The sequence below is a fragment of the Coenobita brevimanus genome, chromosome 110 (assembly GCF_032717465.1).
Source record: "Coenobita brevimanus isolate Jiangsu-jjx chromosome 110, ASM3271746v2, whole genome shotgun sequence".
In the NCBI taxonomy this organism is placed as follows: Eukaryota; Metazoa; Arthropoda; class Malacostraca; order Decapoda; family Coenobitidae; genus Coenobita; species Coenobita brevimanus.
In genome coordinates this window covers 31997409-32010827 of record NC_137063.1, presented here as the reverse complement: position 1 = coordinate 32010827, position 13419 = coordinate 31997409, and the positions used below count along the sequence as shown (strand labels likewise).

At 40.2% G+C, this 13419-nt stretch overlaps 1 protein-coding gene across 1 annotated transcript; it reads left to right on the top strand.

Moving 5' to 3' along the window:
- Window positions 1-1063: 1063 nt before the first annotated feature.
- LOC145417494 (uncharacterized) lies at window positions 1064-9066 on the top strand. Its single transcript, XM_080286203.1, has 2 exons — window positions 1064-1075; window positions 8272-9066. Exons 1-2 carry the CDS (start codon window positions 1064-1066, stop codon window positions 9064-9066), a joined length of 807 nt encoding a protein of 268 aa, XP_080142329.1.
- The last annotated feature ends 4353 nt before the right edge of the window (window positions 9067-13419 follow it).

Sequence of the window (13419 nt, the reverse complement as noted above, 5' to 3'; positions counted from 1 at the left end):
GTCATTGGTCTGAAGGGATAGTGGTAATTTTCTTAACCTCTTCACTACGAGAGCTTTCCCAAGTTACGTCTGGCGGTAGGAAGACAAAAATATCATTGTACTGAAGGGATTAGATGACTGGCGGTAATATGAATAAAAGGACGTCAGTGTAGTGAAAGGGTGAATCCTGTAATGACTGTGTGTGTGTGTGTGTGTGTGTGTGTGTGTGTGTGTGTGTGTGTGTGAGTGTGTGTGTGTGTGTGTGTGTGTGTGTGTGTGTGTGTGTGCGTGAAAGGTAACGACGGTGTGCGAAAGGACATAATGAGTAAGATGGATATGAAAGGCAGGCACAGATGGAGGAGGAGGAGGAGGAGGAGGAGGAAAGATGTCAAGGAAAGGAGAGAGAAGTGGGAAAAGAGTAAGAAAAATATCTGAAGAAAGAAGGGGAGAAACAGGTAAGAGAATGAATGAGAAAAACTGATAAAAGAAGGAGTGTGTGTGTGTGTGTGTGTGTGTGTGTGTGTGTGTGTGTGTGTGTGTGTGTGTGAGAGAGAGAGAGAGAGAGAGAGAGAGAGAGAGAGAGAGAGAGAGAGAGAGAGAGAGAGAGAGAAGTAACGACGGAGAACAAAAGAACATAGGGATTCGTAGGATATGAACGCCAGGGAAAGGAGGAGGAGGAGAGAGAAATGGAAAGAATGGGGGAAAAACGTGAAGTAGGAGAGAGAGAGAGAGAGAGAGAGAGAGAGAGAGAGAGAGAGAGAGAGAGAGAGAGAGAGTAGTGGGAAGGGAGGAAAAAACTGAAGCCGAAACAGGTAAGAGAGAGAGAGAGAGAGAGAGAGAGAGAGAGAGAGAGAGAGGGGGGGACGGCCAAAAAAAAAAAAAAAAAAAAAAAAAAAAAAAGGAAAGACGAGGGCGGCAGGAGGAAAGGAAAGACGAGGGTGTGAGTGAGGGAGGGGCGGGGCAAAGTGGGGCAGGAGAGCGAGTGAGCGAGGGGGATCTAAAGGAAAGTGGTCTGGTGGACTCCTGCACCGCCAGTGAAGGTATATAAACCCGGCTGCACTCCGTCTACCCACCACACTCCACCATGAAGCTCCTGGTGAGTTCCAACGCGCCTCACACCTCCCGCTCAATGCATATTTTAATATATTATCGCTTCTAACTTGCCGTAGTATAGACAATAGCCTTTCCCTATTATAAATTTTAACATCTTCTAACTTGCCCTTCCTTAGACAATAACCTACCTCCGTTACAGATTTTAACATATCGCTTCTAACGTAAGGCAGTTGAGACGATAGCCTTTTATATATCCACTCTAATTCCTCACACTGTTAACGAGGCCTGTTTTGATCATAATACCGTTTCCTCTAAACTGGCTTAGCTCAGATAACAACAGATAACAGCCTTTACTGCATGCATTCATCTGTAGCTACTTCGTTGCACTGTAGCCTACTTTGATAATTACATTACAGTTTCTAACTATGCGTAGCTTAGACAACAACTTTTTACATTCACTCTAAACTCACAGCAGTTAGCTTGCCTGCTAAAATTACATCCTTTGCAGATAACATGTCGCCTAGAAACTTTGTGTAGCTAAAGCAAGTGGATAACTAGAGGTAGCATAACTAGCCATTCTAACTCTGTTACAACTTGGCAGATTTATCTTAACTTGACCAGCGTCTCCTGCCTGCATCTTGTCACATGATTACCATGTAACTTGGCAAGCAAAACCAGCTGGACAGCTCTCTGGATGTTATCTAACCATTCAGCCTAACTATATTTGCAGCAGAATGAGCAGATATAGCCCAGGCTGTCTACACCAGGGAAACATATCGACCTTTCGTCCTTAACACATTAATTACTATGAAGCTTTTTTTTTTTTTTTCTTGCTGACACCTGACAGTTTTAGATAGTTTTGGAAAACATCTCTTGGTGAAATAGAAATGGTTAGAAAAAAAAAAAAAAAAACGTTAACCCATGTAGTACAATAGCGTCTTTATTCTTTTTACTGCCAGACGACTTCATTCAGCTAAGGAGACTAACATGTCACTGGATTCAATAGATTTTGACTTCATGCAGCTAAAGAAACTGGATAACTGCTTTAGAGGAACCTATCATTCACCTGGGCTTACACAATGATGAACTTTAGATGATGTAGAGTAAATATCTACACCAAAGAATATCGCTGTTACTAACCTTCTATCTCAAGCCTCAAAGATAATACTTTCCAACTTTGTGTAGATTAGGTAAATGGAGTAGCACTGTAAATGTAGCCCAAATATGCAGCTCAAACGTTACCTAACCTTGGGTCTCTGACGACTAGCAAGTTTTCTCCGTATTTTCTCAGCCCTTCCATGAAACTGTTCATTTCCATCAGACAATACCATAGCCTGTGTAAACAGGTGATAATTAATTTAAGTAATCTAACCTAGATCTAGAAAGAAAAATAAGCTAAACATTTTCTGAGATTGCTATATTCCAACAAATACCACCTGGGTATAATTGTAAATTGAAAAGACTCTCCTAGTCATTAAAATCTAAATCTAAACTAATTATATCTCCAGTTACTTTCCTACCCTTTTTATCAGCTTTGCATCCTCCAACTAATAGTAGCCTACCATAACCAAGCTGAATAGAGTAAATAAGAAATTATCAGTTTACATTTAATCAGTTCATTTACGGTAAATAGCATCTGAGAAACCATATCAACTCTTCCATCAAGTTTCTCTATTTAAACTCTTCCATTCCCATCCTCAACTTTCTATCTTCCCCATTAAGATGGTCGAGACTGACTGTGCAACGTAAACAACAGTTCATTATTGTCAACTTTGGGCCAAGCGTGGGCATGCGTCACCACACAAACTCTCGCTCAACCGGTATTCTTGCCACGTATAGAACTGGTCAGCCCGATAAAACTTTCCCCTATTTGTTTTTCCATTCACGACTTGCGATCTTTTAGCCTCTTCATGACAGTTACGTAACCTCTTACATTCTTTTTGCTGTCTCCAGAAGATTTTTTTTTTTTTTTAAAGGTGTAGAGAAGATATCTAATAAGAAAGGAGTTAATTAAAGCTATTAGGACGACACTTCAAAGCTGCGTAAATTAGTTTGGTGTTAACAAGTAAAATGGGGCTATCTGTTTCAATGGGATGGCGGAATGTTATTTCGTATTCTTAATTTCATACGATTTTATTCATCTGGCCTATTAGAATCCCATGCATATGACGTTGCTTCAGCATATTACTCTTGCTCTACAGTATGGAGATGATATAATTCATTATAGTAGAGACTTTTCGAACTGTACAGGTTAGGTATAACCTTCATTAGCTCTTTCACTTCTAGGAGAATCTCCAAAACTATTAAAATCATCTGGCAACAGGTCGCGTCATCGTACTGGAGGCTCAGCGCTGTGCATCCGAAAAACTTGTCATGATTAGACTCTTCATTTTGGCTTTTTCTCGAGTTCCTTAACTGGTATAGACAACTTTTGCCCCTTATTTAATTATTTACTTATATTTAAACATACAGGAAAACTTATCTAACCTCACTAGAAGGTCTTGTAAACTAAACAGCAAGAAATCCTTTTTAGTTTTGGTGTATTCACCATTTAACATGACATGACCAAGCGATATTTTTAGTTGTTTGTAGTAGCCTAATCAGGTTAGCTGGAGCAAATAAGCCAATATACTTCCCAACGAAACTGGTAACGCCAATTTAAACCACTCCGTACGATAACTTTAATATTCTATTTATGCTAACCCCAGATGATTCTATTCAACTTATGAGAGAAAGCAAACGGACGGGATCAGAACAGCCTTCATTTACACCTCTACAGCTAGAGATATCTAAACTGGAAAATAAAATCGACTGGAACTGGCAAAAGATGTAATAATTAACATGTCAACGTAGAGCATGGATTATTTATTTTATGATCTTTTTACTGTGGCTATCAATTAATCAGTTATTTATACATTTTTATTCCGCTTGAAGTGTTCAGTTTAATGGAGATTCTGTCTGAAAGGAAGAGTTTTCGCTGACCACTTCATTACAATGGCATCCCTTTATTCTTATCACGTCATAATATTCAGCTGAAGAAAGACGTAGTGCATTGAAGCGGGTAAGTAAATAGTGCCTGTCTTGGCGCTGTCTCGACTGGTCAACTTTTCTTTTTTGGGGAGTGGGGGAGGAGGATGGATAGGTGGGTGGGACGGTGAGGGGTTAATAACCTTGAGTGGGACGATAATGTTTTTGTCCCCTAAGTAGGTATTGTTGTTGCTGCTTAAACTGAAGAACAAAGCGGACACTTAATGTTGCACAGGTAGCTTGACTTCATGAATACAGTAACGATATTATTGATCTATTAATTGCGGTAGTAGTAGTAGTAGTAGTCTGTTCTGATAATTTTCTACGGCGGATATTGTCGATGCTGCACCCTCACCTTATAAATGCAACAATGCTAGATGCTGTTGTCGTTGTTACTGTGACATCCTAAATTTATCAGTTCAGTAACAGTGGATACTGTTGATGTAGCAGTAGATGTTACAACAGCTACTATGAACGCTGTCGATGTTCCAGCCTCATCTAACATACATATACAACAGCGTTAGATATTTGTTGTTGCTGGTTTTGATTTGCACATGACCAGACTTATAAATACAGTAACACGGATTACTCTTGTGGTTGTTGGTGCAGCCTTTTCAATGAATACAGTAGCCCAACAGTTCAAACAGATAATGATATAAAATGCGATAATAGCCCGAGTACATCATCAATAGTTTGCTCTTGCTCTCACACGATATGAAGGTTAGGAGGAGGGCCATTGTAATGAAGGTGTTAATGAAGCTCAGCAGCTCGAAGGAGGCCTTACCAAAGGCAAATTTAATAGGCTGGAGATAAAAATACATTAGGAAATCTGTCATCGCAGTGAAGGGGTAACCTCACTATGCAAACACTGATTACTGATACGCCGACTTCAGGCAACAATTTTTGTCGTACAAATATTGTAAAACAGCACATACTTTTGTTTGTGACATACAGATTGTTGTCGGTAACTTTCAGATTAGGCCTGTGGGGAAAAGAAAACTCTTATTCCCAGTACCACACATTATTCTGTTGTACTAATATTACGAGTTACGCATGGACTGTCAAGTTCACATCATCCTTAGATTAATTATTTATCTTACCACATGCCTGGTCCGAAAGTTTATTTATGAAGGTTAAAAAAACTACAAAATCTATCATAACCCATCACTACTCTCTCTTACCACTCCACTCTTCCGCATGTACTCCAGCACTTTATTTCCCCTTACTTAGAAATGCTGCACATATTACATTTACAGGGAACATGGCCATACATTATTTTACAGTACTTCATCCGATACAAAAAAAAAAAAAAAATTAGTTCCCTCATATGTTGCCGGCTTTATTTCCAATCCTAACTTTCTACTGTCGTTTGCTGGCCGAATTGGACAGTCCTAACCAATAAAAATAGTCTGAACCGTTGGCTATATTCTACCTGCTATCAGTTTGACTACTAGGCTAATTACAGAAGCATAAAGTGTGTTGACATGCATATGAATGCGTCTAACCAAATTTGACCTCTAACCGATAAATGTTCCCAACTGCTATTTGGTGCATGAATGGGGAAACACTACGATAAACAACGACTGGAAATACTTTAATATAAGGACCATTTCCGCACCTAAATCACGGCATTAACAAATATTTTACCTCCCAAAAGCACTTCCAGTGGTGGCACAATACTGGAGACTTGACATCATACTCAATTTCAGCCGTGTAATAAAATAAACTTCTCGACACTTACCACACTTCTTGAACTTAATTCCGAGTCCTTGCCATTTATGTCAGGCTACGTTTGTCTTTTCGTCTCCAGAAGAATCACTAATATTACACTCGAAAAAACAAAACAAAACAAGCGTCACTCACTGACCACCTAGTATAGTATGTGTTCCTGCAGACTTCAACATTATTGGAATCCACATGGCTTGCGCTTGCTTCCCGCTTTAAAACAGAGAAGTCTTTTTAAATACTTCATCGCCGTTATTTCTCAGACGAATAGAATACAAATTATTTTGCAGTGGAAAATGTTGTCTAGTAAACGAATATATATATATATATATATATATATATATATATATATATATATATATATATATATATATATATATATATATGAGAGTAGATATGCGATGCTGATCGCTTACCTGCAAGGTCGAGGAAAGTTCTGCGTTATAGCTATACTGGTTCACCACTTCGAACTACTGAATGTGAATCAATTGCTAGTGAAGCAGTAGCCAGGCACTTGCTTATCTGATAACAGTGGGAGGAAGAGGAGTAGGAGCCATCAGCTCCCCCAAAGCACCTCCTACCTTGATCTCACTTCTTCCACAAACAATTACCAGTTACCACCAGAAAGATATCTGGTTACTGCTTCACTAGTATTTGTCTCGCAATCGGAGTTTTGAACTTGCTGGCGAATGTAAAACATGGGAATTTCCTCCACTGTAGGCTACTTTTAATATATGTATATATATATATATATATATATATATATATATATATATATTATATATATATATATATATATATATATATATATATATATATATATATATATATATATATATATATATATATATATATCGGTTACTACTATCTTACCTTCATGACTCGCCTTTAGTTATCGTCTTTCCTTCTAATATTAGTCGCCTGTATTTATTTTTCTCCTTTGTTTAACTGCTCTCAATTCGGTCTCCACACTAATGTGGAGATCTGCTACATTTCCTTAGTTTTTTTTTTTTTCTTCCAAACACTTTTTCAACTTGCCGTCATTCCTTTATTTCTTCACCAATTTGCTTAAAACTTAACGAAATTGCTCTTTGAGCCAATTGCCCCAGACGCCTTTTTCATTTTTTTCTAATTTTGGCCTTTTAAATGGGATTTCTGGAGTCAAATGTGAAACCATACAGACGTAAATTTTTTAGATCTGTGTTTTTTCAAGTTCATTAATTACCATGGCAGTATGTACACAAGCAAGTCAGTGTGCCGTTGCTTTTTGGAGATTATCTTGCATTCCCTTGGGAATGTTGGCAATCTTGTCTAGATTTATATTCATCTCCGTGCTTTTCCGTTAAACTTTTAGCTTCGTGACTTCATCAGCTTCCCTTCACCACTCTTTCACGGTTCTTTTTACAAGTTACCATTTGCGTTGCTTCAACATTCTTGTCTCGACTTTTTCTGCCGAATTCTTTATTTTCATATGTTCACCACCTTTCCCTATATTTCGATCCTTTTTCCTCCTGTAATACAGTTCCTTGGTACACTCAGTTTTTATTGATAATCTGCCTTATAGTTGTGAAAAAAATAACCTGCAAAAGAGAGCATTAAAAAATTGGCCCCTGTGAAGAAGATATAATTATCAGAACGATACCCACTTTTCCTTTTTTTTATTTTTTTATTATGCACTGTGTACATCCTTCTTGTACTTGTTCTAAGGACCGATTCTGTCCACCGGAGAAATTAGACACTCTTGTCTCAATATTTCAAGTACCTAAATTTATTCGTTGACTAATTCTGTGCTGTTGTTTGTAATAATGTAGACAACAGTTATGACGGAATGAAGCAGTAAAAAGATGAGACAGCTTGTGTATTTGTGGTGTTTCTCACTACTCGAGCTTCTGCAAAAGCAAATAACTAGTAAGATTTGTGGCCAGTTGATATTTTTGCTGTAAATGGCGGGACAACTTATACAATCGGGGTCAAAAGTTACTCTCATATTTCACCATTTTTACTAACTTTTCGTGTTATATTCTTGCGCTGAGAGAAGAGCACTGTGTTTCTTTGCCCATAAAGACTGTATCTGATATGAAATGTGACTGAAGAAAATTACCGACATGCCCTGAGTCTGAAGTAGAGCTATTGGAACAGCAGGCTAATTTTTGTCCGAGGTCGTAGTCTAACCATCAACACGAATCATAAGAGCTGACTCTTTCACAGCAATGGTAACTTATTCAGGCTACAAACAAGCGTTTTAAGCACCCTAAGAAAATTTTGGCAGTTAGAAGGATTAAAACTTGGAATTAGTTATCCTTCTCACTGCCTTGGACTAACATAAATACTGCTTTTAGAATAAAACGAGACTGTCTTATTTAATTGGTGAAATGATGAAAATGGGTTAAGATGAACACTTATTGATAGAAGTTGTTTTTATGTCTGTTTAGTGTTTACTAAACACTGCGTACTCTGGCTGTGATGGTAACCAATCGTGTGTTGCAGGTACTATTGACAGTGGCAGTTGCCAGCTGCCAGGCAGAAACCACTGGTTATGGTTTCTCCCATAGCGGCTCTGGCCTCATCGGCGGCAACACTGGCATCCTCTCTGGTGGCTTTTCGTCTGGAGGCGGTGGCTTTTCGTCTGGAGGCGGTGGCTTTGTGTCTGGAGGCGGTGGCTTTGCGTCTGGAGGCGGTGGCGGCTTTGTGTCTGGAGGCGGTGGCGGCTTCGTGTCTGGAGGCTTTGGTGGTAGCTGCGGTGGTGGTCTGGTGCGTCACGTGGATGGGTCCTGCGTGTCGCCCATCGTGACTCGCAACCTGTACGTATATTCTGCCCCAAGTGTAGCCCCGGTGACAGGACCAATACCCAGCATCCCTCCACCACGCTTAGAGCACAACATCATCTTCATCCGCACACCCGAAGATGTGTTCAACCAGCAGCCAATCGTTGTACCACCGCCTCAGCAGAAGAATGTGGTGTACGTGCTCAACAAGCGACCCACATTAGATCAACAGGTTGTTCACGTGCCTGCGCCCGAACAGCAGTCGCCGGAGGTCTATTTCGTCAATTACGGTGACGGCGAGAACCCAAAGCTGCCCAGCGGTGGCGATTTGCAGTCCGCCCTCAGCCAAGCAGCACACAGCAGCGGGGAGATCATCGGCGACAGTGGAGAATTTATTGGAGGCGGCGGCGGCTTCATCGGCGGTGGTGGTGGAATTATCAGCGGTGCCGGCAGCGGCGGTTTTATTGGTGGTGGCGGCGGCGTCATCGCTCCATCAGGTCGCTATGGCACACCTTAAGAAATCATGCCACCATTTTTACTCACATCCAGCATCTGTACTACCTGAGATAATGCCAGTCGTGTTTGTGTATGTATCTGCTTGGGTATACATGCATCCAAGCGTTGTGTTTGTGTGTGACTACGTAAGTAGGCCTATACATGCTTGCCAGTGTTGTATACGTGTGTCTACATAAGTATGCATGCGTCTGAGTGTATATCTGCGTAGGTATACATGCATGCCAGTCTTGTGTGCTTGTGTCTACGTAGGTACACATGCAAGTCTGTCTTGACTGCGTGTCTACGTAGGAGTACATGCATGTTAATCTTGTGTGTGTGTGTGTATCTGCATAGGTATATATGGATGTGTGCATGTGTCTACGTGGGTATACATGATGCACATACTGTACACACAATACCAAAATAAGTTAAGTCACATTTTTTTACCTTATCCTCCATTATGTGCATAGTCTGTGAACACCTTCATTAATAAAGAATATCTATATTTTAAGACGTTTACTATTGTCCTCAGTAAAAAACTGTAAAGAATATGCCTACTGGAATTTGTGGTTGCGACCATCAGCTGCTCACTTGATGTAGTGCTGCTTATTCCTTCCTTTACCTTCTCATTCTTTCTGTGTCTGGCCTCCTCTCTTCCTACTTCTCCTTTTCCTCCTGTTACCATTTATTACTCTTCTTTCTACTTCGGGTGGCTCTACACTGAGTGACAAGACTAATGGTTTCCTGTAACCCAGAAAACCATTTACAACGCTGGGTGGTAGTCACGTAACCAAATTACGGGGCGAGGTGAGGCCTCTTTTAACCAGATGCAAATGCGGCGTCTATCCAGGAATCAAACCTCCGCATTATTCTCCGTGCCTCGCCACAGCGCGGCGCTCACGTCAGCCGCAAGGAACATCGTTTCACTGCAAGGGACGATCCTGTAGGGGCGGTTATCTGCTTGTGTTTAATGGGTCTGCTCGATCGGACAGACGGATTAATCAACAACAACAACAACTGGAATTTGGTTTGCATTCTTCTAAGCTTAGGAAAGACATTAGTACCACATCTTTCGCGACGTACTTGCATATTGCACATGATTATTCTCATGTATAATGTTTATCAGTACAATATGGATATAGCCTGCGAAATAATATTCTGGAAAACACTAACGTTCCATAAGCAGAGTTAAACTGTGAAGGATGAGGTGCTAAGTGGTCAGAGTTCGCAATAATACAACCCTTACCCCCAACACAACCAAATATCATCCTCCAAGTTAGTGTTATGGACTCCAGATTTACTTCTAACTATAACACGGTTTACTTCAGCCAGGTACGCAGCCTATATTTAACGATTTTATGATCGCTTTTAATCTTTTTAATGCAGTTACCTTATTACTTTGTGAGAGGAAAGTTGCTGCTTCTAGTTGCGTATAACCTGGAAACATATTTATTACGGTTTGAGCTTTCTAACAAGTCTTAATCTTTGCACTGTGCTGGTCGACCTTCGATATTTTATTCGGAGTAGGTTACAACCACATGATTTCATTCTAAGAGTTGAGAAATTTTGTCTGAGACTTGAAAATTATCCTGGTGATCTCTCTTCTACCGCCATGAGCTCACACTGGTATTCCATTTAAGCTTACGTCAGATTTTTTTTTTTTTTTTTCTGGAGGAAAAATGTTGCGGTCACAGGAGCAAGCTGCCCCCTCATTCCTTCCCCCTGTCCTCCCTCCCTGTCCCAGCTGTCTCTAACTGCCCTGTCTCGCCACTCCATTGGCACCAAAGACTCCATGTATATCGGTATGTTTGCTTCTTAATTGACTACTTGCGAGTCTGGGGTTACAAGGAAGTTGAAAATATTGACACTGATAATTTTCGTAGTAAAACTGCACTGATTACAGACCAATAGCCGTCACATCTTCTCTTGGTAAAGTATTTGAAACTGTAATTAATAAGCACAAAGTTAAACATCTTGAATCCAACAACTTAATTAGTGATAGACAATATGGTTTTCGCCAAGAAATATCCACCATTGACATACTCAATCTCCTGACTCATACCAGCCATCAGTCAGTTGACGTACATGGTGAAACTCATGCAGTAGCCCTGGATATTTCTAAAGCTTTCGACAGAGTGTGGCACCGTTCCCTGTTGTCCAAACTCCCTTGCTATGGACTAAACTCTTTTGTTCCTTTGATTTCCTCATATCTCAGCAATAGAAAAATAAGAGTAAAAGTAGATGATGTATATTCCACTTTCCACTCATTTAACGCCGGCGTGCCTCAGGGATCAGTTCTGGCACCAACCCTGTTCCTCGTTCATATTAATGATCTCTAATCTGTCACTCACAATCCCATCCATTCATTTGCAGATGACTCAACACTTCATAGTTCATTCACACTCAGACATCCATTTACAAAGTCCGATATCTCTACCTCTCAACTCAGTACAGCCATCTCTTTAAATCAAGACTTATCCACGATCATCTCTTTAAATCAAGACTTATCCACGATCAGTGAATGGGGACAAAATAACCTTGTCTCATTTAATGCTAGTAAAAGAAAATATATACAATTTACTAATAGACAGGTATTGCCAGAATCGTATATTACCTTCAATGCTACAAATATTCCCATTTCCAAAAGTATTGAAATTCTCGGCGTCTCGCTTAACAATACCATCATCTGGACCTCTCATGTTAGATCACTTGCTAAAACCGCCTCAGAGAAACTTGGATTATTGTACAGAGTCCGTAACTTCTTCACTGACGAGCAGTTAGTTATAATTTATAAGAGTCATGTGTGCTGTCAGCTTGAATACTGCTCAACCTTGTGGAGTGGATGTGGAGAGGTTGCATTAAAACAAGTAGACAAAATTCGGAACAAAGCTTTTAGAATTATTAATAACCCTGCTATGACTAATAAACTACCTCCTCTACAAGTGAAAAGGAATGTTGCCTCCCTTGCGTTTTTTAACAGATATTTCTATAGCAAATGCTCAGTCGAAGTTGCGTCCATGGTGCCACCTCTCCATGCCTTCCCTCGTGCTACACGGGCAGCTGGAAGCGCTCATGACTGGAATGTCACTCACCCATACTGCAGAACTTCTGCCTATCAGAATTCTTTCATTCCCCGAATTGCATCTCTCTGGAATTCGCTTCCCCAGAGTTATTTCCCTCCAGACTTCAACCTACAGCTGTTCAAGTCTAACTATTTAATTAATGATAGACAATACGGTTTTCGCCACGAAAGATCCACCATTGACATACTCAATCTCTTAACTCATACCATCCATCAATCAATTGATCTTTTTGGAGAAACTCATGCAGTAGCTCTTGATATCTCTAAAGCTTTCGACAGAGTATGGCACCGTTCCCTGCTCTCCAAACTCCCTTGCTATGGACTAACGTCTTTTGTTCCTTTGATTTCTTCTTATCTTAGTGACAGGAAAATAAGAGTAAAAGTAGATGATGTATATTCGAATTTCCACTCAATTAACGCCGGCGTGCCTCAGGGATCAGTTCTGGCGCCAACCCTATTTCTGGTTCATATTAATGATCTCTTATCTGTCACTCACAATCCCATTCACTCATATGCAGATGACTCAACACTACATAGTTCATTCACACTCAGACATCCATTTACAAAGTCTAATATCTCTACCTCTCAACTCAGTACAGCCATCTCCATAAATCAAGATCTATCTAAAATCAGTGAATGGGGACAAAACAACCTTGTCTCTTTTAATGCTAGTAAAACTAAATATATACAGTTTACTAATAGACAGATATTGCCAGATTCGTACATTACCTTCAGTGCTACTAATATTCCCATCTCCAAAAGTATTGAAATTCTTGGTGTCTCACTTAACAGTGCCCTCAGCTGGACCTCTCATGTCAGATCACTTGCTAAAACCGCCTCAAAGAAACTTGGATTATTGTACAGAGTCCGTAACTTCTTCGCCGATGAGCAGTTAGCTATAATTTATAAGAGTCATGTGCGCTCTCAGCTTGAATATTGCTCACCCTTGTGGAATGGTTGTGGAGAGGTTGCATTAAGACAACTAGACAAAATTCAGAATAAAGCTGTTAGAATCATTAACAACCCTGCCATTACATATAAACTACCTCCCCTGCGAGTAAGAAGGAATGTTGCCTCCCTTGCATTATTTTACAGATATTTTTTTGGCAAATGCTCAGACGAAGTTGCGTCCATGGTGCCACCTCTCCATGCCTTCCCTCGTGCTACACGGGCATCTGGTAGCGCTCATAACTGGAATGTCACTCAACCATATTGCAGAACTTCTGCCTATCAGAATTCTTTCCTTCCCCGAACTGCATCTCTCTGGAACTCGCTTCCCCAGAGTTGTTTTCC